The following is a 26,304-nucleotide window of genomic DNA, read 5'->3' on the forward strand; positions in this document are numbered from 1 at the left end:
ACCTGTGACCTCTTGGTTCATGGGTCAGTGCAACCACTGGGCCACCCCAGCTGGACTCCACTGATAATTTTTTGATGTAGCTAAAGTATTTGGTAATCCAAAAGGTTAGCACCACAGACATAGCTAACTTTCTTCAGAATACAGGTATCTTTTTCAAATTTACAATCTTTTCAAAGCTTAGATCACTCTGCTCTCTTCTGGTCTTGATTTCCAAAACATACAGATTTATTAGCTACCATTACCTCTACCCAAGCTTGCCAAATTTAGTAAATAAAAATATGGGAGATCCAAATATTACATAGGATATACTTATGCTAAAAAATCGCTATTCATTGTTTACCTAGAATTGAAACAGAATTGGGCATGCCATTTTTCTTTTTTTAAATTTGGCAAACCTAACTTTACCTTACTACACAGCACAGGGATATTTTATTTTTTTTAATTTTTAAAAAATATATCTTTATTGATTTCAGAGAGAGGAAAGGAGAGGGAGAGAGGGACATAGAAACATCAATGATTTGAGAGTCATTGATCAGCTGCAGCCCACAACTTGGGCATGTGCCCTGACGGGGAATCAAACCCGGATCGCCTGGATCCTAGGTCGATGCTCAACCGCTGAGCCACGCCCGGCCGGGCAGCACAGGGATATTTTATACACATACACACACACACACACACACACACACACACACGAATTGAATTTCTCTTTCCATAAACAATGTATTATATTTCACTCAGAATCATAAAGCTTATTGTGTAATTTTTTTTGCAGTGTTCCTTGCAATTTGAATGTAAAAAGTGTTTTACTGTGTTAAATTAAGCAGTTTATAAACACTTAACTATTTGTAAATTGTACTTTAGATCTTGGGCATCTCTGGAAAAACTGGTGTTTTGGTCATATACACAAATTTAAATGTTAACATTTGTTTAGGAAGTTGAGTAAGTCTTTTAATATTTTAGAGTGAATTTTCACTTTAAATACCTAAGAAGTAGATTTTGGTAGTTGTTGATTTGTATTTCATGACTACGACCGGGGCTTGGTGAGGTCATGCCTCCTGGGAAAACAATAAACAATTATTTCAGTTTAACTTCAGGAACAAGTTTGCTGCCTCCTCCTCCCCAAAGAAAACAATAGAACCTTTACAGACATAACTGCCTAATGGGTCTAAAAATACCTTCTCTTAAATATGATGTGCCTGATCATTTTATTTTCTATGTTTAATTCTAAATTATTATTTATAGAGCAGCTGTTTGGGGTTCTGATTATTGTCTGTAGTGAAGGTACATGTCACCCTTGAATTAATTTCTCCAAACACTCAGTAGTAAATCTTGATCAGAGCAATTTTATCAGCATACTAAAAAAGCATTTGAAAATTCCCTTATTTCCCTTGACCTATCATAGCGTATCTTAAAGTGAAGGAAACATATAATCTGCTGGATTTTAACAATATATTTAGTACAAAGAGATAGTTTGCTCAATACCTTTTTTAATATTAAAAAAATATTTGATTGTAAACTATATAGTAGCCTTATCTTAAAATTTAAGCTTGGCTATCACAATTTCTTACTGGAAGACACGTAGGAAATTAACTAGGTTTAAAACTAAATTACTTAGCTTAACTTCTTATTTTTGGCAGTTTCTATTCTTTTTTTTTTATATCTCTTTATTGATTTCAGAGAGAGGAAAGGAGAAGGCAAGAGAGAGATAGAAACATCAATGATGAGAGAGTCATTGATCGGCTGCAGCCCGCAACCCGGGCATGTGCTCTGTCTGACCGGGAATCTAACCCTGATCGCCTGGATCCTAGGTCGATGCTTAACCGCTGAGCCACGCCTGGCCGGGCAACAGTTTCTATTCTTAAGAGATCTTTGTAGTGGTTCCCAAATCCAAGGTTCATCAGTTTGTTAAAAAGCAGTTCTTGCTCTGGCCTGTGTGAATCAGTTGTTTGAGCATAGTCCCATGCACGGAGAGGTCGCCTGTGCGGTTCCTGGTCAGGCCACTTGCCAGGGTTGCTGGCTCCATCCCCAGTAGGGGATGTGCAGGAGGCAGCCCATGGATGTTTCTCTCTTATTGATGTTTCTTTCTCTCCCCTAGTAAAATCAATAAACACACACACACACACACACACACACACACACACACACTTTTTTTTTTAAATAGCAGATTCTTAGAGATTGGGATTCAGTGAGTCTGGGATGAAGTAAAGAAATCTGTACTTTTTAGTTGATTCTAACAGTTATGTGAACTAAGTTCCTTATTTATGATATATTTCAAAATTTACCAACAAGTAGCAATTATAGTTTAATTGCAATTTGCTGAGTGTTTATACTTGGGACTACAGCAGTGAACTTGGGTGATGTTGTCTTTGTTTGCTTTGAGCTCATGATCCTGTGGGAAATATGGATCAGTAAACAGACAATTAAATACAATGTGTAAACTGCTGTAAGTCAAGGAGAGTCACTTAAATCAACTGGGTGAATCAGGGACTGCCCCTTAGAGAACATACATCTAAACTGAACTTCCACTGCTAATTAGGAATTGAGCAAGTAAAAGAAGTTAGAAGATGGAAAAGTAATAGGGAATGGCCTGTGTGAAGGATAGCCTATTTGAAGAATACAATAAATTGATTATGATTTGTTTAGGGAGACAGCTAGGACAAGCAGGAAGACCAGAGAGACAAGCAACTTCAGAGCATATAAAAAGTAGAGATGTACTCCTAAGAGCACTTGGGAAGCTGTTGAAGGGATTTAAGTAGAGGAGTAACACGATCAGATTTGTATTAAAAAATGTTAATTGTCCAGTTATAGTTGACACACAATATTATATTAGTTTTAGGTGTACAACATAGTGATTAGACATTTGTGTACCTCACAAAGTGCTCACCCTGATTAGCCTAGTACCGGACACCATACATAGTTATTACATTATTATTGACTTTATTCCCAATACTGTACTATACATCCCTGTGACTATTTTTATAACCATGACTTTATACTTAGTCTCTTTAACATTCATTCCCCCCCCTTCTCCCTGTCCCCCCTCCCATCTGATGACAATTTATTTGTTCTCTGTGAGTTTGTTTCTGTTTTGTTCATTTATTTTGTTTCTTAGATTCCATATATAAATGAAATGGTATTTTTCTTTCTCTGTCTGACTTATTTCACTTAGTGTAATACACTCTAGATCCGTCCGTGTCATCACAAATGGTAAGACTTTATTCTTTTTTATGACTGAGTAATATTCCATTGTATATATGTACCACATCTTCTTTATCCATTTATCTCTGTATGGATACAGGTTGCCTTCATATCTTGGCTATTGTAAATAATATGTAATTAGCATAGGGATACATATATCTTTTGGAATCAGTGCTTTGGATTTCTTTGGATAAATATCCAGAAGTGGAATTGCTGAGTCATAAGGTAGTTCTATTTTTAACTTAAAAAAAATCCTCACCAAGGATATGTTTCCATTGGTTTTAGAGAGAGAGGAAGGGAGAAGGGGGGGGGGGGGGAGGAGAGAAACATTGATTGGTTGCCTCCCACTCCTACCCCAGGGATCCAACTGGAAACCTGGGTATGTGCCTTGCCTGACTGGGAGTTGAATCCAAGACCCTTTGGAGTATAGGATGACCTTCCAACCAACTGAGCCACACCAGCCAGGGCTCTGTTTTTAACTTTTTGAGCAACCTCCATAGTGGTTTCCGTAGTGGCTGCACCGATTTACAATCTCTCCAATAGTTCATGAGGGTTCCCTTTTCTCTACATACTCCAATTTTGGTCTCTTTCTCAAGACTGCTTTGTCTATTCAGAGTCTTTTGTGATTCCATATAAATTTTAGGATAATTTGTTCTAGTTCTGTGAAAAATGCCACTGGTATTTTGATAGGGATTGCATTGAATCTGTAGATTACTTTAGGTAGTATGGATATTTCAATTATGTTAATTCTTCCTCTCCATGAGCATGGTTTATCCTTCCATTTATTTGTATCTTCTTCAGTGTCTTACAGTTTTCTGAATGCAGGTCTTTTACCTTCTTGGTTAAATTTATTCCTAGGTATTTTATTCTTTTTGATGTAATTGTAAGTGCGATTGTATTTTTAATTTCTCTTTCTGATAACTTATTATGAGTGTATAAAATTGCAACTGATTTCTTAATTTTAATTTTGTATCCTGTGACTTAGTTTTCACAAAAAACTATGAATCTCTTAAAATGTGTTTTAAAATGTGTACTGTGAATTTCAGTGATCTTTGTAAAACCGATAATTATCTCTATAAAAATGGTAACCAGCTACATTTCTTTATAAAGTTTCAGGTTTGTGTTCTTTAGAAATCCAATTTTATAATTGTCTTCTATACATAACTTTTAGTATTTCATCAGGCTATTCATTGATTTTGTATAATATTTTCCTTCCCAATTTTGTTTGCTTGGTAAAAACCAATTATCCAAATAAGTTTTTGTTGAATATATTTTATATTCTCTTTATTTATTATTAGCTATTCAAAATGATACCTTTAAAAAATGTGTTTAGGTCTGCATGAATTTGATGCCTTGAAGGATCCTGAAGTGAATGAATTCCGAATAAAAATGCGGAAATTCAGTGAGGAAAAGATTCAGTCACTTGTGGGATTGTCTTGGATGGACTGGCTAAAGCAAACATATCCACCGGAGCATGATCCATCCCTCCTTGAAAACTTAGAAGATAAACTTTATGGAGGAAAGCTCATTGTGGCTGTTCATTTTGAAAATTGTCAGGTAATGTAGCAGTATTTTAATAAATATTTTGTAATAAATCTGTTACTTTTACCTCAATACAGCTCCAGTCTCAGAGGAGGCTCTTACTTGCCTAGCAGACACTATTATAAAGAACCTTGTTAGATTTAGGATGGAAATATATTTAGGATTATAGTAATAATCTGAAATGGCACATCCTTTGCTCACATATGATTTTTTTGATGCAATGGTCTGTTAGTCTGGATTGGGGTCAGCCAACTGTACTGTTTTTGAGTGTGTTTTTATTTTTAATGAGACCTAAAAAAGCAAAGAATTTTAAAAGGATGTAGAAAAGAAAAGAAAGAAAGAATATGTACAAAAAGATACATGTCATCAAAGCCTGGTCCTTTACAGAAAATGTTTGCTAACTCCTGTCTAGATAATCTTCTTTAGTGTAGATATTTTATTTTCTCATGAATTTTGTCTATACAATGAAAGGTTTGACCAAATGACTTTTCCCCCTCATATTCTTGTATTTGTGAATATGTGAATTAAGTACTAATATGGAATTGGGCATTACAATGAGTGTATGTACAGTTAATCTGTATCTGAATATTCAGAGCAATTTTACTAACTGGATTATGCTACTACCTTTGTATCAAGTATTGTCATTTTATCATCTAGGATCTGGCCTGAGAATTAGGGTAGGAGTTGAAAGATAGTTTGTTTTGTTCTTCAATTACTATGATAATGACAAAAACCATGACCTGTAGCCATTCTATATTGAGCACTGATACTGTGCCAGGAACTACGAAAGGAATTTTTAGTATATTTGCCACTTCTCACAACAACTCTATAAAGTGTTGTTATTTTCTCCCCATTTATGCTGGGCCTCATAACTGGCCAGTGGTAGAGCCAGGATTTTATTCTGGTGTTTCTAGTTTTATCCAGTCCTTGCCTCTTTTCAAACAACATGTTACTAAGTATTTATTAAGACAAATGTGAGAGAAGGATCCTGCCTTCTGGCATTTTACAAAGCAAGTTTGTCTAGGGAACAAAAACCATTTGTCACTCTGTCCTCAGATATGTGGAGACTGAAGTTCAGTTTGAGTCAAGATTTGGATATCTTGAGGTATCAAAATCAAATTTAAATTACCATTTAGGGAATTCTGTAGTGTTGAAAGATCTGGAATAGGGAATTTTACTGATAAAAGGTGGTGAGAATTTAAGTTGAGAACACTAGAATTTAACTTGAAAACAGTCTGAATTTCATTACACATGGGTCAAATCTCTACTGGACACAAATTTTAATGTAATCATCGTGACAAAATATGTGAAAAGTGTTTGAAGTTAGATAAGGAATGGAGATATTGGGAAATCTTACTGGATTCCAAGCAGTCATAGAATTTAGTGGGGAAAGGAGTTTAGAGATCATGTAGTCAAGACTCTTTATATAATATAATAATTTTTTTCACCATCTTTTTAACCTGTATCTCTGACCAAATACATTCAGTGCTAGAGGGAGCACTCTGCCTCCTGGAAGCAGCACATTGTCAGTGTGGGCAAGACCAAATTTAAATTTCAAATTAAAAATAATTTTAAAAATCAAACTCTCCTCTGTGACTTCTGTGTATCTGGTTATACTTTCCTGTTTTGCATAAGTATCCATTCAGTCTTCCCTTGATTCTACATCCCAGATATTCAGATAGTAGAAATGTAGCTATCATATCTCTCCTTAGTCTTCTTTTCTTCTGGCTGTATATTTCCCCAGTGATGGGGGAAAAAAGCCCCTAGACTATTGGTTTATATAGAGCAGTAAAATTATTAAGTTATTAAAGAATTTTGGGAAGTCATACAGAGTTTAAAGCTTTTTATTTTGGCAAGTAAGACCAGCCAAACCATCATTTATTAACAACACTATTTCTTAAATGAGTAAACATTTACCACCAAAAATACAGAAATGACAATATCAGAATCAAGAACGGCTGGCAATCATAATATAAGCATTTTCTCTTGTCCCTCCCATTTCTATAAAATTCTCATTTGGCCATTTTACCATCATTGCTGTAGAACATGGCTCTTACAAAGCAAGATAAATATAATCGTGGATGCTCAGTTGGTGTGGCTCAGTTGGTTGAGTGTTGTTCTGAGTACCAAAAGGTCACCAGTTCCATGCCCGGTCAGGGCACATGCCCAGGTTGTGGGTTCAATTCTGGGTTGGGATGCGTGCAAATGATCGATGTTTCTCTCTTCCTCGCCCTTCCTCTCTATCTAAAACCGATAAAAACCTTCTCTCTCTCTCTCTCTCTCTCTCTCTCTCTATATATATATATATATATATATGAAAAATGGAACTATTATTTCTCAATTTTACAGAACAATGGTCCCAGCTGCCAGATCACAGGTACATTATTTTTAATTTCAAGAATTATAATTTGTAAAGAATAATGAACTTGAGCAGCCCTTTTACTCTTATTTTTTACCTCTGCCAGCCTGAGGTATATGAAATAATTCTATCAATAAAGGGAGGGGCACATGTAATTAGAAATAGTTCTTGCATGTTGGGGCATGGGGGGAAAGAATAAAGGTGGTAAAGGAAATGAAGAGTATGTTTTTTGGTAATTCCAGATATCAGAAGCATAGGCAGAAATGTGAGAAACAGTGAAGCATGTAGAGTAAAACTATCAAGAATAAGTATTTTCTCTCCTGAGGTGTCATTATCTGAATAACCACAGTTGTCATGATATAGATTTAGTCACTAATGAGTTGTTTTCCTCCCTGCTGAACAGAAGTGTCTGTTCCTACCCATTTGCTCACTGTCTTTGTTGGATAGTCTCTCATCTATAGCTGTTTGTAAACGTGGGGCAATATATAGCACAGTGAGTTTTCAACTGGTGTTTCCCAAGAATTTTTAAAACATTCAGTACCTGACTATTGAGTCAGGGGCACTGACCTCTTTTCCCTTAAATTGTCAGATAAAAAATGACAAAAGCCAACAAAACAATAGCCATCTGGTGTAAATGAATCAAAATTACACTTTTGTGGGTTTTTTTTGACAGATCAGCAAAAAATATAATGTTGTGGGGGTTTTTTGTTTTTTGCAAATATTTAAACAACTTTGTTCATAATAGAGAAAAACTAGAAACAAACCAAATGTCCCTTAACTGGTGAATAGATAAACAGAATGTGGTACATCTACACAATGGACTACTACCAACAAATAAAAGGGAGTAAACTACTGATAGATACAACCACATGGATAAACCTCAAAGGCATTTTTTGGTGTGCCGCAGAATTTTAGTAATTAGTTTATGTGTGCCATGAAATGAGAAAGGTTGAAAATCGCTGATATAACAAATTGATCACTGAGGAACATTACAAGTCTTATAAAAAATGTAATATTTTGTGAAGTGTATGAAAGTCACCTTGGAAAACTGCTTGAAATATAGGAAAAACCAGTCAAGTTGAATTCTGACCAAGTATGTCCAATTAACAGTTTATATGGAGAAAATTAACAAGGGTGATGATGACACACCAGTAATCTTTAGAAGACATGTATTTAATCATTAAGGGATTAAGGAGGCCTCTGGAGAAAAGATTGGAGTCCTTGGTATATAGTTCCATTATATAAATTTCTTTGTTGTCTTGATCTCATCTCCCTTAAAGCTGATGAGGATGAATCCCTTAAAAAAAATTAAAAAATCTTTATTGATTTCAGAGAGTGAGGAAGGGAGATAGAGAGAGAATTGAAGTATCAATGATGAGAGAGAATCATTGATCGACTGCCTCCCGCACGCCCCCAACTGGGGATCAAGCCTGCAACCTAGGCATGTGCCCTGACCGGGAATTGAACTGCAATCTCCTGGATCCTAGGTCGATGCTCAACTGCTGAGCCATGCCTGGCTGGGCAGGATGAATCTCTTTTCACATACTTATGACACAGTTGTGTTTCTGTTGGGTTTATTTTGTCTATTTTTTTATTGTTTTTTTAATTTTATTGATAGAATTTCTTGATGTTTTGGGGCTAGTCATTAATGTCTGCTGCAAATGTATTCTCTGAATATGTGGCTTATCTTTTTTAATTTTTAAATTTTTATTTATATGAGAGACAGACAGACAGACACTGATTTTGTTGTTCAACTTATTTATGCATTCATTGGTCGATTCTCATATGTGCCTTCCCCGGAGATTGAACCCGCAACCTTGGTATATTGGGATTACGCTCAAACCAACTTAGCTACCTGGCCAGGGCTGGCTTATCTTTTCATTCTTTGTTTTGTTTGTTCTGTTTTGCTCACTTTTTATCCTCATTCTAATCATGTTTAGATTTCCTCATTTTTCGTATGGCATATGTATATACACATAGAGCATATCAAGTTTAACATTGATGCTACATAGAATAATGCTGATTTATGTATTTCTATTGCATATATATATCTAGGAACAGAATTGGTGAGTCAGGTGTATGTATATAATCAGTTTTTAAGAGATGCCCTCAAGTAGCTCTTCATACATTCCTACCAGTAGTATTTTTAGAGTTTGGTTTTCCCACATCTTTCCCAACACTTGATATTATCAGTCTTTTAAATCTCTTTAAATTTTCCACTTTTCCTTTTTATTGAATTTTAAATTTTACTTAACATATTTTATTCCTTGGAGTTCTCTTTTACTCTTCCTCAGATATACTTGATCTTTATTCATTTCCAAGTTGCTTTAATTCTTGAAAAACATTAATCATACTTGATTATTTTCTGATTGTTAATTTTAATACCTGAAGTTTTTCAAGCCCAGTTCTGTTTTCTGCAGCTTCTTGCTCTCTGATCATGAGATTGTCCTTTAGTTTTGTATTTCTGAAGAGTTTATGTATGAAATAGAGAGTAGGTGGGCATCATAGAATAATTATATTAAGGAACCTGGTCTTTATCATTCAGACCTGTGCTATTGAATACAGTAGTCACTAGCCACATGTGTAATTTTATTTAAAAATTTGGTTCTTCATAGTAACCACATATCGAGCCAGTTGTGGCTAGTGGTTATTGTATTGTACAGCACACATTTTTATTATTAAAGTTCTATTTGTGTACCACTGCTTTTGACAGTTATGGAAATTTGTATTATGTTAAAAAAACTATCATATCTCTTTGCTTCTCTTCTTTTAAAGATAGATTACTTTCTAAGCTGGGTGAGGGTTAGTTTTGAAGTGGATAGTGGAAGAGATAGATCAAATACTATCTTGTTCTTTAGGAGAGATGTAAAGAGTCATTGAAGTAGAATAGTGTTACTGGAGATGGAGAGAAGGTAATCATTTGTATGTATGGGAAGTGAGGTAGTAGGGGAGTTTTATGACTTACCAAGTGACTCTCTGGATGATGCTATGATGCACATGGCACCAGCTTATAGGAAAATGTAAGAGGGAAGGGTAAAAATATTGGAGAACATAGATTGGAAGACCCAGCAGGTTTAAGTTTAAAAGTTTGCATTTGAGATACCTGTGGAAAAGGGAGGTGATATAAATTAATTTGGTGGAAAATACTTCAAAATCTATTTCAGGTCAGTGTAGAGAATTTTCTAATAATCATAGGTGTCCAGAGTAGCAGTTGGCTGCCTTGGGAGATAGTGAGCTTTCTTAGATCTTTGACATATGATCATTTGGTGGGAAATGATTTTGCTGGATTATGGGAGGATTCAGGTATTAAATAATCTTTAATATCTCTACCTTTGGGATTTAAGTTTAATAATATTCTATCGCAATTATATCTTCATTTTTCACTAATTAAAATTTCTTTGTTTCTTTTTACATGTTTATAAAATCAAACAATTGTTAATTTATGGTTCAGTTGGTATAAAGTACAGATCTCTTCTTTCTAGCAACAATATTATAATTCTGTTTTTAAATACAGACTGAATTTGAACAACTATGGGATATTTGATTAACTTTTTAAGAGAAGGATATTCACTGGGAAATATATGTGATAAACTGCCTGATGATAAATTTTAGTTAAATATTAGTAAACTTTAAGTATTTATCTGACCTGTGGAAACTGTGGCATTCTGTATAGTGTAAGATGAATTGCAAATTATCAGAAATCTTAACATTACTGACATGGACCCATTATATTTAGCCAATAGGAAAATTTACTGAAATAGTAAATGTAAAGGATATACATATGTAAATATTATGTATGGCTATCTTAATGTAGTAATAAGTACAAATGTAAAGAGTGTTTGTTTTTTAGCAGAGATGTAAAATTGTTTCTTTTTCTACCCCCCTCTTTAGGATGTGTTTAGCTTTCAAGTGTCTCCTAATATGAATCCTATCAAAGTAAATGAATTGGCAATCCAGAAACGTTTGACTATTCACGGGAAGGAGGATGAAATCAGTCCCTATGACTACGTGTTGCAAATCAGCGGGAGAGTAGAATATGTGTTTGGCGATCACCCGCTAATCCAGTTCCAGGTATGTGTATTAAGTATCAGTTTACCAGAGAAATGTGTGCCTATATATTTAACAATTTGACAGTTTAAATTTCTGGTAAAAAAAAGTATGTTAACTATAGTAGAACATTTGGAACCTACAGAAATTATATACACAATTACATTATAGCCATATCTACCTACCTCTGAGTTAGCATTGTTAACATTTTGGCATGTTTTTGTCATTTTACTCAGGTTATATATATATTTGGCATAATGATTATATATTTATGTGTATCTGTCTAAAATGTTTGCATTCTGCTTTTTTGATTGTTTCAGTGTCATAATTTCCTACAGCATTACAAATTCTTTTTTTTAAAATATATCTTTATTGATTTCAGAGAGAGGAAGGGAGAAGGAGAGAGATAGAAACATCAATGATGAGAGAGTCGTCACTGATTGGCTGCCTCCTGCAAGCCCCTGACTGGGGACCCAGCCCGCAACCCAGGCATGTGCCCTGACCAGAATCAAACCGAGATGTCCTGGACCCTAGGTCGATGCTCAACCGTTGAGCCAAGCCTGGCCGGGCACATCTTAACCATTTTTAAGCAAATGGCCAGCTCGATCCCCAGTCAGGCAGTTGGATTTAAATTCAGGTCTTAAAGATACTAGATGTGTAACAGCCCTTCTGATTTTTGTTCTTTAATCTATTAAATGAGAGATAATACTCTTACAGAGTTTTTATGAAGATTAGCTGTAATGCATAAGAAGTGTCTAGCTCAGTTCTTATGTACTTATATGTTCAGTTATTGGTAGTTTTTTTATGTTGTGATTTTAATTTCTCATTCTTGACATCAAATTGATTAAGATATATTTTCTCATAGGCATTTTGATACAGTGTTCAGCTGAATTTTATTTTTCTACTGATTTAAGTTATTTGCTTAAATATCCTTCCTTACCTTATTGTTTCTTGCCACTGTTAGTATATCCGGAACTGTGTTATGAACAGGACCTTGCCCCATTTTATACTTGTGGAATGTTGCAAGATCAAAAAGATGTATGAACAGGAAATGATTGCCATAGAGGCTGCCATAAATCGAAATTCATCTAACCTTCCTCTTCCTTTACCACCAAAGAAACGAATTATTTCTGTAAGTTTCATGTGTGAACTTTTGGCAACCCCAAAAGGCATGTGATTTTGTTAAGTTGTGTGCTTAAGTCTCACACACCTTTTTTTCTCTCTCTCACTTCTCCTTCTGTGAAAACCAGTGCATATTTGCCAAAATCCGTCACCATTTATAATAATTATCTCTCTAGTTACTATTGTTTTTCTATACTCATGCTACATATCAATGTAAATATGCCATTTATATTTTCTTTGTTTTTTTGGTGCCAAAGAAAAATGCCATTAAATTAGAGACTTTTTAAGATTAGAGCTGAGCATAGTACTTCAGTGAGTAATTTGAGACACTGTGGTAGAAAAGTTAGACGTGCGGAAATAGTTGATTTACTAATATATTTCATTTCTTTCAGCTTAGCTATGATAGTGTTGTGGTATAATTTGCCTGTTTTATTGAATTCTTTTAGACTTCAAATGTATCAAAGGTACCATTTTTTCCAGAATGTAATACATTTATATAAAGCAAATTTTAAGTTTGTGTTCATGGGAACAGTTAATATTTTTTAAATAGTTACTCAGTCTTAACAAATTGTATGATTAAGATATTATCTATATATTAATTTAAGTGGTCAACTCTTAATTTATTCAAAGCTTTTAATAGTATTTGTTTATGATGTTTAGTTTAGTGAATCTCTTAGCAGTATTGGAATACTCCATGTGTTTTAACATGAGAACTAAATGCTAGTGGTTATGATGTTTAATATATGTGACTTTCAGTTGTTAGAGGTCTATTTTCATTATTTTGCCATGGACATGAAAATTGATGAGATGATTTCATTGTTGGCGTAAAGTATCCATGTCTTTAATTAAAATACTTGGTATTTATTTCATTCTTTTACAGCATGTTTGGGAAAATAACAGTCCTTTCCAAATTGTCTTGGTTAAGGGAAATAAACTTAACACAGAAGAAACTGTAAAGGTGAGTACTTGCTAAGATTTCAATTTGTCATCTATTCCATTACTTAAGTAACTCACTGATATGCTCAATGAATGTCACATTGGAAATTAAGTTTTACCAATATTGGTCAATTCTATGAGATAGAATATGGCAATTTATTATAAGATAATTAGGAATTTTTGTTTTAAATTATTCTTTAAATAGTTGGAGATATAATGGGTAGATTGGTATTTTCCAGTATATATTATATAAAAGAAGTTGCTTTAGATCAGGAATTTAGCAAGTGAAATTTAGGTTGAAATCATAGGTCACATGTTTGTATGTAAGCTTACTCTTCTGTCTCAGCCTTGCTTAGAGCCGCACCAGCCCTTTTTTCTTTTAAAGTTGCTGAACACAGAAAATGTAATACCATTTCCTGGAAGCAAACAGATGACTACATTATAGACCACAAGTTGTTAACACATAGAGATTTATTGCACAACCCCATACAATTAAGTGAAGACTTAACAAGGCATTTTGTCTCAAAGTATAAAGCGTGCATTTTCCCCTATTTTGCTTGGCAGGAAATTAATGAATAGTTTTGTGATCCAAGAAAGAGATTCAGTTAGTTTGAGATGTTTGCTGGCATGACAGTATATTCAGGAAGCACCTTGCTAAAGATTGCCAATAGCTTGCTTTTATAAATGGACATTAAAGATTCTTTGGGTAGCTCTCATTAAAATAAGGGGTTTTTTGTTCTTATATTCTTAGCTAGATTTGAATTTTTAATGAGTGTGCTTATGCCATTTAGCCTTTGTTTTCCATTTTAGTGGTAATTGTATTTTTTCCTTTAATTTAATTTTTTCTTATTATTTTCCAATTGTAAAGGTATAACATTGTGCAGCAGGTAAAAAAATCCAAACATGATTAGAGAAAAAGTTATACTGATCTCTCCTATCTTTTTATTATCATATATAACCAGCATTGTGAGTGACTTCTATATTTATATAAATATATAAACGTATGGTTTGGGGATCAAGTGGGTTTTGGTTGTGTTTATTTTGTTGATTGGTTGGTTTGTTCAAAAGGTATGATACTGTATGCATTATTCTACAACTTGATTTATTTACTTTATAATACATCTTGGACAGTTATAAATATTCACTAGAGTTCGTTGGGTATTATATTCCTAAAGGCAGAAATCATATATAGGCAAATCTATCCTCAAGTAATGTGGAGTATTATGTATGTGTATATGATTTTGTTTCGTGATTTGTATGTATAGATGTGTAATTTACATTGTAAAAATGGGAATTCCTACTTGTTCTTCCCATTCGTAATTTATTGTGTTTGTCTTCTGTAGGTAATTTGTGTTATTTAATTCTCCTGCAGTTACTAAATTTTCTACTGTCTTCTATTTTATTTTTTCCTAAAGAAGACCAAAGAAGCCTTTGCTACCTGCTTTAGTTTTTTAAGTATTACATTTTATTTCTTTGTCAGTGACATTTTATTTCCATAGGTTTTTGCCAGCTTCCACCAGGCATTTCAAGCTTGGTTGATTCTATTGTTTGTGGTCATGTTCTGAGGAGTAATGGTCTTAATAACTTGTACTATTTAAAGTGTCCCCTAGTTCACTCCATCTAGTTAGATAGTCTATCCTCACCAACCCTTTTTCTTTTTCATTGGGGTGTATAGTTGAATTTAAAGTTAAGGCAGTTATGACATGATTTTTTGTGTGTGGATACACCCCATTCTGTTTAATTGCTACACAAGTACAATGTTGAAATCTGAAGGAAAAATGGAGGGGGAGGATATGTAGCTTTACTTCTTTCTTTTCAAACTTTCTTTCTGGCTAGGACCTTCAGTATGATGTTAAATTGTGATGAGAGTAGATGTACCAGTCAGGATTCTTCAGTGACACAAACAGAACCAACCAGTAGTGTGTGTGTATGCCCACTCAGACAGATTTATTTAAGGAATTGGCTCACATGATTATGAAATTGGTTAAGTCCCATAGTCTGCAGGGTTAGATGGGAAACTGGAGACTCAGGAGAGCTGGTAACTTAGTTCTGGTCTGAATCCGAAGGCTTGAGAACCAGGAGAGGGTTTTGTGTAGTTCTTGTTGAAGGCTAGCAGGCTCAAGACCCTGGCAGAACTGTTGTTTCAGTTCAACTCTGAAGGCAGCAGAAAAGCTGATAAATCAGTCAGGCAGGGAGAATTCTTTCTTACTCTGGGGAGGGTCAGCTTTTTTTTCTATTTAGTTCTTTAACAGATTGAATTAGGGCTACCCATTTAGGCAATCTGCTCTTGCCAGTCTACCAGTTAAATGTTTATTTTATCTAAAAACCCTCACAGGAACACTCAGAACATTTGGATATCCCAAGGCTTAATCTTAAAGGAAAACTTTCAGTCTTACAACTTTAAGTATAATGTTACCTGTACATTTTTCATAGACGGTCTTTATTCAAGAAATTCTCTTCTCTCCCTACTTTGCTGAGAGTGTTTATCCTGAAAGGGATAAAAAAGGGTTGTACTTTGTCAAATGCTTTTTCTATATTTATTAAGGTGATCGTGTGGTTTTTATATTTTAATCTGTTAATTTGGTTGATCTTCAGATGTTGAAACCAACCTTGTGTCTCTGAAACATTCTCCTTTTTATGTATTTCTTGATGTGTTTTATTGCTGTTTTGTTATAGGTTTTTATGTCTATACTCATGGAGAATATTTGTCTGCACTTTTCTTCACTTGTAATGTCTTTCTCTGATTTTAGTATCGTGATGTTAGCCTTATGAATTGAGTTGAGAAGCGTTCCCCTCCTCAATATCCTGAACAAGTTTATGTAGGATTGGTATCATTTCTTCCTTAAACATTTGATAGGATTTACTCCAAGCCATCTAAGCCTAGAGTTTTCATTGTGGAAAAGTTTTTAATTAGAAATTTAATTTCTTGCCCCAGTCCATTTGCTCAGTGGTTAGAGCATTGACCCGTGGACTGAAGGGTTCCATTCCAATCAAGGGCATGTACCTCGGTTGCAGGCTATCTGCCCCAATTGGGGCAGGTGCAGGAGGCAACCAATTGGTGTGTGTGTGTGTGTGTGTGTGTGTGTGTGTGTCTTTTTCTCCTCCCCCTCTCTGATGAGGATTAAAAATAAAAAATAAAAAAATAAAAATAAAAACAATAAAAAAAAGAAATTTAATCTCTTTAGTGGATATATAGATAGTCAGATTTTCTTTTTCTTTTGTGTCAGTTTTGGTAGTTTTTGAAGAATTTGTTAAATTTATTAGCATTAAGTTTATAATAGCCCCTTAATTTGGTTTTCTATTGCTGGGTAACAGATAACTGAAAACTTAGCAGCTTAAAACAGCATCTGTTTATTAGCTCACATTTCTGTTGGTCAGTAGGCTGGGCATGGTGTGGCTGAGTTTTCTCCTTATTGTCTTTAGAAGGTTGAAATCCAGGTGTTAGTTGGGCTACATTCCTTCCTGAAGGCTCTGGGGAAGAATCTGCTTCCAACATGATTCAAGTTAGTGGCCAAATTCAGTTCCTTGCAATTGTAGGACTGAGGTTCTTGTTTCCTTGCTGGCTGTTGGCTGTGGATTGCTCTCAGTTAATAGAGGCATCTTTCAGGTTCTGGCCATGTGGCTGTCTCTGTTTTTAAATCTAGAAATGGGGTATTTCTCAAGCATTAAGTCCTTCTCATTCTTTGAATCTACTGCCAGGAAGAACCTGATCTTTTTTAAGGATTCATGAGTCAGGCCCCTGAAAGATAATCTCCCTTCCTTAAAGTCAGCTATGTCATTTAGTATAACCTATCACAGGAATGAGATGCAGTATATTCAGTCCCAGAGACTTCACAGGGCACAAGATTCTCTGGAGTCTGTAATGAAAATCCTGGCTGGCACTTGAATGTCTTTCAACCCTGGGAGAGTGCTTAGAATTCTGTAGCATACAGCTTCTTTCCTGGTCAGTCTTTTTCCTACCTTGTGACATTTCATTTTTCTGGTGTGCATCTTTATATTCAGCGGAAGCCTGAACTCAATACTGCCTAAATCTAGAAGATGGTGTTAGTGCAGCCGGAGAGCATTCAAGAAGTCCTCTAGTTATAGCTGTTGTGGGAAAGGGGTCTTGAACTCTCAAAGTTCTCCCTATTTTATTCCTTTCTTTTTTGTTTTCTGTTCTTTTCTCTATTTTCATTTGTTCCAGTCTTTAAGATGTCCTGTGGCAACAGTAGCAGTGATGGCTGTGACAGCAGCAACAGCATGGGGACAGGCTTAAAATGCAGAATTGAACCTTCCTCTTTGATTAGAGGAGTTGTAATCTCCTCATTCATTCTCTCTCTTCCTGTTCTGTTCTTCTGCTGTTTGGCATAGTTGCAGGAAGTGTGGGTGAATAAAGCCTCAGTTTTCTGGCTGAGTGACAAGAAAAGGGGAACCCTAGGCAACTAAAAAATACTTGGATGATTGCAGAGTGGGAGGAGCTTGGGAAAGCAACTCCTTTAAATGCTTAGATGTTTATGCTTATATGTTTATCCCTGAGCTGTTCATTGTGGATCTGAGTCTTAACTACCTACGTACTCTGAGAACTGAAGTATGCCTTAAATTACCACCCAGTTCTCAGACTGGTCCCTGTATGATGAACACGTAGGACAGATTCATATACCCCTGCAAAGGATTTGAAAACTGAACTGGTATCGGAACCACAGCTCATTGAAGGCTTGTTGGAACTTGCAGCCTGGACTTAATCATGGTTTCCTGAAAAAACATTAATTTTCTCTGTAGGATGTAAACGAAACCCAGAGTAGTATAACTTGTTTTCAAAATTTAGAAATGAAAAATAAAATAACTAATTTAAAGAACTCACTGAATGGACTCAGTGATGGAATGGTAATGAGAATGGAATGAGTCGGTGAAGTTGAAGATTAATAATCAATAAAAATTTCCAATTTGAACAACAGAGAGAAACATGATAGTGAAGAAAAAAGCTACAAGAGCCTATGACTATCTAACATTTGTGTAATCTCAATCCCAGAAAGAAAAGAAAGAGTACATTTCAGAAAAAATGTTTAAAGAAATTGTTACCGGGAGCTTTCCAAAGTTGCAGAAAAATATAAATGTTATGACGGATTCAAGAAGCTAAGTAAACCCCAAACAGGATAAACTTAGAGAATTCCAAGCCCAAATACATCCCATATATCACACTTATTAGTCATAAATCATAACACCATTGCCTACTTATATGGGTCTCAGCACTCCTAACCTATTAAAATATACATAATCTAAGGAGCAGAATTGTATCTTAATCTTTTATCTTCTTATTTTAGTGCCTAGACTCTAAATAAACATTTGTGCAATGAATTAATAATACATTTTAATATCTTCAGTTAAAGGTAGCACATGATTTTTCCCACAAATGAAAACAAATCTGTCTCTTTACAAAGTGATACACTTCCTGAAACTGAGAATTTCAGCCTACTATTCATGCTACTGACTTTTTTTGGTGGGGAGGTGTCTAATATCTCAAAGCAAATATAGTGGATTTTGGCCATATTGCCAAACAAGAAGGAAATTAAGTGTTGATGTCGGGAAAAAAATTCATATCTTGCCCAACACAGACATTCCTGGTGAGAACAGAAATAGAGTCTGTGTATTTGCTTGGCACATCCTTGCTGTAGCACAGAGGCAAGTCCTTTGCATTATAAAGCCTACTTCTCTTGCTTTCCATGTGTTCTGGGGTTTGTGAAAAAGTGTCTCTTTGGAAGTTTACTATAGTCAGACAATAAAGTGTGTAACTGTATCAAGCATAATTGTGCTTTAAAATTCTTCACTTTTCAAAGCTTGAAGATGATCCAGACCAAGCATCAGGAAATGGGACAATTTTGACAAAATTTCACATGATAGAAGTTTAGGGAATGGTTTTTCTTACTGCTTTTTCTGAAAACAAACCTTTTAAACATCTGATATCATGGAAGATTTTAAGTTCTGAAACACTTTTTTTTTCCATTTTATTTTAAATGGAGATTATTTTTTCATCTTCTTAGTTTTTAACCATGTATCAACTTTAATCTTTTAAAGAGATTTAGCAAGCAGATACAATCTTAATGACTTGGTCTTAAGTAAATCACACTTTGACTATTTGATAATGAATGAGATTTCAACAAATTTCTTCAGAATGTGCAGAGTTTCTTTTTTTGTTTATTGTTACCATGCCTAAGTTAGACTCATTCTTTATTGTTATTCTTTTCCAGATCACACCTTTTACTGTTTCTGTTTATAGTTAGTATATGACTTTTCTAGTCATCATACTTGAGATTTTTTGGTGTGCTTTATAGCCAGGTGACCCATAATTTTATTTCATTCCTTATGTCAGAATTTTGCCAGAAGTTGGTTGATAGAATTATAACTAGCATTTTTTGTTTTGTTTTAAAAAATATTAATATTTATTGAATACTACTTATTGTTGTGTAGTGGGCTCTTGCTTGCTTGTATTTCTCTGTTTTTAAGCTCAGCAATTGTAAGTAGCTTGGCTTTATCACAATAATGTTGAAAAATAATTCAGTTTTTAAATTTTTAATTTTTCTGACTATATTGTATTTATAGTTTATATACTAAAGGTGGTTAATTCATAAGTCTTTAAGATCACTGAGAGTGAGAATTGAATATCATTTTTATCCTAAAATTTTTGGTTGGAGTGTCATCCCATACACTGAAAGGTCTCAGGTCCGATTCCCAGTCAGGGCACATACCTAGGTTGTGGGTTTGATTCCCTGTTAGAGTGTGTATGGGAGGCAACCAATCGATGTTTCTCTCTCTCACATTGATGTTTATCTCTCTCTTTCCTTTCTTCTCTCTCTAAAGTCAATAAACATATCCTCGGGTGAGGATTAAAAAAATAAATCTTAAAAAAAAATTGAGGATATTTAATGGCCAAAAAAGTCAGGAGCAAGATTCACAGTAGGTATGTATATACAGTAATAAGAATCTGTATAATCTCTTAATGGGGACTACAAATTTTGCTCTCAGCTTGAAATATAGCTAGTGGTCAAAGCAAAGAAAACATGATCAGTAACAATATTCAGAATCTCCTAAGATTAAAATAGACTAGTTATTTATGTGTTTGTAACTCCTCCTATACTGTAAATTGAGAAATGGTTCCTTATCAAGGAGACACAGTGGGTGATAAAGTGAGCACCAACACCATTGACAGCATCATTACAGTAGGTAAAATAATGCTTCACATATTTGTCTCTTACATGTTTCACTGGTTACACTTAAAATGTAATATTGACAGTACAATTCAGAAAAAATCATTCTGTGAGAGACTAAAATAATTCTCTCTGAATACTGTACTCAGCTGTGTGATGGCTTATGTTTAATTGAGTGGTAATATTTGGACTTTCCCAAGAAATAAATATATTGTGTGTCTTTTAAGAAATTCTATATATATTTTTACTCAAAACTGGGTTTAGGGTGAGGATTAGGCAGCAGAAACTTTGTTGTGGTCATTTAAAGTCAGTTGTGTAGATGAGAACAAAGTATATATACTTTGATCATCAACTGAGCCTAGAGTAGAATTAAAGTAGTTTTATTATGGACATGAAGTTTCTAAGTGGGAATTGTGTTAATAGATGACAGTACCAGCCCTCCCTCTTTATACACCTTGACATTGGAGATTTGTTTATTGTCAGGTGTGTATGAAATAACCTGCATTTTGGGGGAAGAAAAATACTCTTCAAGCTTCAGCTTCATCCCAACAACCTTGTCCTCTGTCTGCCCCACCTATGACTTTATAATTTAGTAACAACTGTCTGTCTCTAGTTTGCAAGTATTGGATTCTGGTTTTTATATTGGCTGCATAATTTGATCTTCCTTATTACTTGCTTTTCTTATAAATAATAGTGAACTAGTATTTCTTTGTTCAGATGTTGTATAGCTCTAAATAGAATAGATTGACAGGAGGTATCCTTCAGAGCATGTTATTATCTTCATGTAACAGAAAACCTGAGCACAAAAGTAGATTAAATAGGGCTTTAAAATAATTTTTATAGTTTTATTGAATGGGACGCTCATCTCACAGGATAGTAAATGGCTATGAAAGTTGTCAGAAGTGAAGGAAAGATAAGAAATAGTTCTTGCACTGATGAAAGAATAATATTACCATGTATATATATTATTGATTTCAGAGAGAGGAAGGGAGAGGGAGAGAGAGAGAGAAATACCAATGATGAGAGTCATTGATAGGCTGCCTCCTGCATGCCCCCTGCTGGGGACCAAGCAGCAACCCAGGCATGTGCCCTGACTGGGAATCCAACCAACATCTCCACGATCATAGGTTGATGCTTAACTGCTAAGCGACTCCAGCTGGGCTAATTTTACCTTTGCGATTGGTAAGTCATGGTGCTGCTTTTTCCAAAAACATTTGACATGGATGAGAAGCAGGCAATTAGGTTTATCCAGATGAGTGTGACAAAGGGAAAGACAGGCACTTGCAGAGAGTTTTGGGGAGGGTGAAGGCAGACAAAGCTGACAGAAAGAGGGGAAGGTGTTGGTCATTGAATTGGAGGCTTTAATGAGGGCAAGGGAGTTTTCTTGTGTGACCCTGTAGCTGAGGGGAAGGAGAGGAAATACTGTAAAGCTTTTGAGGTCAAGGAACTCAGAGATTAGATGGAGGCATGTGGGCCCTGCCTCAGCACTTAGTGTTTTCCTTTCACTGGGTATTCTTTAGTTCTTGGGAAACAATTACTGACAACTTCTTTGTAAGAAAATTGAAAAAACTATACCACTTTTGCTTATGATTCTCAAGCCTTTGCCTGTAGCCCAGATCTCTCTTCAGTTCCAAACTTCTGTTTTCATACACATTTCTAAAGCCAATTTATAGCTAACATCTTCAATTCATTCTCTTACCCCTTTTACTGTCGAACTATTATGTTTGGTAAAGCAGCTAGAGTTGTCTCTCTCTCTTATCTATCATATCTGATCAGTTGATCACATACGGTTGATCCTACCTCTACCTTTACTTTCCATTCTTCCTTCTGACTCGCAGAGTTCCAGCCTTTACTGTCTCTCCCTGAATTACAGCAGCAGCCTTCCTTCTGCTCTTGCCTCTATTTTCATACCTTACCTTGTACCCAAGCATTTCTCCCCCCTGAAGAAAAAGTGGTCTTTTATCTGTTTAACTTATATTCCTGCTCAGTAGTCTTAAATGACACTGACTTTGCTATTAGCCTCTCCAACCGAAGCACCTTGTGACTTAGTCTGTACTGGGCTGTTTTTGGTTCTTAAGGCATGCCAGGGGAGCTTGTCATTGTTCAGGCAATAGGCACTTCCTTTTTTCTCTACCTGTTGAACTCCTTTTAAGATAATGCTTGGTACAATAGTGGTGGAACCTTTTCCTAACCTCCTGATGAATTTAAACTCTCATCCATTGTGTATTCTTTAACTGATGCTCAATCTTCCTGAGGTATGTTAGGGAGGAAAAAAAAACTTAGAAATCTGGGTTTTGTGTTTGTTCTTCCTACCTGCCATATAATTTTACTGACACCAAATGCCATTTATTGTGCATTTCATGATGTGGCCATTTCTTAATTGCTTAGAAAATAATTGTTTTATGGCTCTTATAGGCAACAAAATTTTTCTTTAGAGAACAAGTATTATGAAAATGAGAAATTGTGTGTCAATATTCTTTCTCTTATTTCTGTTCTGCCTTAACTGTTAAAAAGACTAATATTGTCACCCTGGCTGGTGTGGTGCTCATTTGGTTGTGCATCATCCTATGTACCAAGAGGTCACCGGGTTGATTTCCTCTTAGGGCACATGCCTGGGTTCTGGGCTCAATCCCTGGTGGAGAGCATGCATGAGGCAGCCCATTGATGTCTGTCTGTCTGTCTCCCTCTCTCTCTCTCTCTCCCCCCATCTCTTTTCCTCTCTCTCTAAAATCAATAAAAACATTTAAAAAAAATCCACAATACTAATATTGCTTTGAATATAGCATAAAGGTAGATACAAAGATTTCGTAGAAGTGCTGTTATATAAATCGTTCTTTTTAGTTATTCTTACCATATTTTTTACAAACTAAAAGTGAAAGTTCCCAGACTTTTAATTTAATTTTGGGGAACATAGGAAATATCATTTAAGACAGTTTAGAGACATGGACTTAAAAAGACGGTTGCTTATGTCTATGGCAACTCAATCTTGAAACTGTCTGTTTAAAGATGGAGAAAAGCTTGGTTGTTTTTAAAAAATAATACCAAAAATATAATTTCCATTTTTATCCATACTTTTATTAAATTGAATGAGTTTTGAATTGATTGTGGATATTTGCTGTTATGTCTGTATACCAGCCTGCGAAATCATTTGGTCTGGCCGTGCCAGGGCAACTGCAGGTGGGACTTGAAATTCAGTAAGTTCAATTAAATGTTTTACCAAATATAGCAGGCTAATTTTTAAGTTGATAATTTTGTATGGCTCTCAAATGATATTATAAATATCCAAATGGCCCTTGGCAGAAAAAAGGTTCCCTACCCGTGGTATTATAGGATCTTAAATTTAGATCACCCAGCTATTTTATGTGGTACTTTCTAGAATATTAATTTTTAAATATTTAAGAAATAACATTATAAAATAAAATCCAAGGTCATATTCTTGCTACCCCCTACTTACTATAAACTAGTTTTATTCATATTCTTTTCTTCACATGGTGAAAATGTGAATGTGCTTTTAATGAGTATATATAGTATTTTGTTATTTTCCATTTAAGATTACATCACGGTTCAGCCAGCGTAGCTCAGGGGTTGAGCATCAACCTATGATCCAGCAGATCTCAGTTTAATTCCCGGTCAGGGCACATGCTTGGGTTTCGGGCTCGATCCCTGTCAGGGGACGTGGCGTGCGGGAGGCAGCCGAACAATGACTTTTTCATCATTGATGTTTCTCTCTCTCTCTCTCCCTCTCCTTTTCTCTCTCTGAAATCAATAAAGATATATTTAAAAAACAGATTATATCACAAATCATTTCCCCTTGTATGTAAGGCATCATGATGTATTGAAAGTAAGAGACTGTTTCTGAGTAGATGCTGGTACCATTCTCATTATGGTAGAGAAAATAGGTGATTATGGTTAGTTAGATTCTGAGAAAGATTTTGTTTGAGTTTGTTATGGAAAAGATTTGCATAAGTTTATAGCCTGCTTGGGGCTGGGGAGGTAGATTTTTTTCCAGTGCAGAGAAGCAAAGGAGCAAGGTCTAACTAAGTACTTGGGAAGTTGGAGCAAGATAGAACAGTCACTTTCCTGTGAAGTTGAAGGGAATCAGCTGTATTTAAATAAATATTCCTGGTAGCATGAGAGTTTACTGCAAATGTTTTTAGTAATCTTTTGTAACCTCTATTACTTTAACCCTTACTGTGTTATATACAATAATCTACATTTGAAGTAAATAATTTTCTTCTTAAGGTTTAAAGAAACTTTTTAAGGAAAATTTTGAACATACACAAAAATAGAGAATAGTATAATCAACTTCCATGAACCCATCACCCAGCTTCATTGGTTATTCATAGCTTCTTAACAGTTTTTCTTTTTAATTTGCTTTTTATTGTTTTAAAAATATTTGACCATATAATCCATTTGTGTTTATTTTGCAGGAGTTAGATTAATGAATAGTATTTATTAAAGTAAGCCATTCTTTCCTTGTTACATTATGAAGTGTATAGTCTACTAACCTATAGTTTTATTTATCCAAATATAGTGTAGTTTTAGTTATTTTAATAGGTTTTAAACTCATAATTGTAATCTATTATAAATATTTATAAGAATTTTTAAAATCGATGTTATCAATATTCAAAATTTTATGTCACTATTTAAAATAACGTTCTAACATCTATAGATAAAGTAGATATTATTGGGTATTTATCTTCTCAAAATTAGGATAGTAACTTTTTTAACAAGTCAAAATTTTTATTGATAAGCTCTTTTTTATTCAGGAAAGATAAACCTAAATAAATCCACGTAGGTATTCATTTATTCAGTAAATATTTGACTACTACTGTGTGCTATGTCTCATATGAATAATTGATATAAAAACATTTGACTTTAATGTATTTCATTGAGTCAGTCTCTGTTTTAGTACTGTGGTTAGATCTACTTTTACCACTTACTCACCTTTAAATTGAAGATGAATAGATCATATCTTTTTTTAAAAAAAAAAGTAGATGACTGAGTAAAATTTTCTGGACATTTTACATATGTCCGGCATGGCTTTGGACCTGAGTCTTTGGAAAAAACAAAAGACAGTGGTGTGTAGGATAATCATAAATATGGATATACTGTCTTTAGTTGGCTACTTATAATGACCAATTTATAAATGATTTAGAAATAGAAAGAGACTTTGGAGACATTTTATCCATCTCTTCCTTCCCAGCTGTACAGAAGAGTAAGACAAGGCCCCAAGTAAATGAAGTCAGTGCAAGTAAGCATATGATAGTAGTTTTTATGCCTATGGTCTTGGTTTCCTCAGATCTATTTGTACCACTGAGGCCTCTGGTATTTTTTAGCTGATTTACTTAGTAAGTGAAAAATAGGTTAAACAGTTTAGTTAATAATAGGCTGATTAATTACAGTCGGATGCTTCTGTGGACAAATAGTTGAGTTCTCTGGAGTTGATGTTCTTCTTCTTCCAGTATATGTTTCTTCATTCTCCAAAATTAGAGGTGCGTCAGTGGTGCAGTATTCATGATTCTGTATTTGTTTTTGTCTCCCTCATTACAGGTTCATGTCAGGGCTGGCCTTTTTCATGGTACTGAACTCCTGTGTAAAACCATCGTAAGCTCAGAGATATCAGGGAAAAGTGATCATATTTGGAATGAACCACTGGAATTTGATATTAATACTTGTGACCTGCCACGAATGGCTAGATTATGTTTTGCTGTTTATGCAGTTTTGGATAAAGTAAAAACAAAGAAATCAACTAAAACGATTAATGCCTCTAAATATCAGACTATCAGGAAATCCGGGAAAGTGGTAATTATATACTAACTTCTGAAAATTTTTAAAAATACAGTAACTTAATGGAATATTATAATGAAATCATTTTAAGACCCTTTAACTAATTGAGTAATATAAATATATGTGAAA

At 34.6% G+C, this 26,304-nt stretch overlaps 1 protein-coding gene across 4 annotated transcripts in view; it reads left to right on the forward strand.

Annotated features, from left to right (window-relative positions):
• The window catches only part of PIK3CB (phosphatidylinositol-4,5-bisphosphate 3-kinase catalytic subunit beta), a 144,944-nt gene that overhangs the window by 66,521 nt on the left and 52,119 nt on the right, over window positions 1-26,304 (forward strand). For all 4 annotated transcript variants that reach the window (XM_081160466.1, XM_081160465.1, XM_081160467.1 and 1 more), the window contains 5 exons: window positions 4,532-4,755; window positions 10,991-11,170; window positions 12,111-12,278; window positions 13,149-13,226; window positions 25,939-26,190. In XM_081160466.1, the coding sequence (XP_081016592.1) occupies window positions 4,532-4,755; window positions 10,991-11,170; window positions 12,111-12,278; window positions 13,149-13,226; window positions 25,939-26,190 (902 nt within the window). The remainder of the gene's footprint in view (window positions 1-4,531; window positions 4,756-10,990; window positions 11,171-12,110; window positions 12,279-13,148; window positions 13,227-25,938; window positions 26,191-26,304) is intronic.

This window comes from Miniopterus schreibersii (genome assembly GCF_964146895.1).
Source record: "Miniopterus schreibersii genome assembly, chromosome: 15".
NCBI lineage: Eukaryota > Metazoa > Chordata > Mammalia > Chiroptera > Miniopteridae > Miniopterus > Miniopterus schreibersii.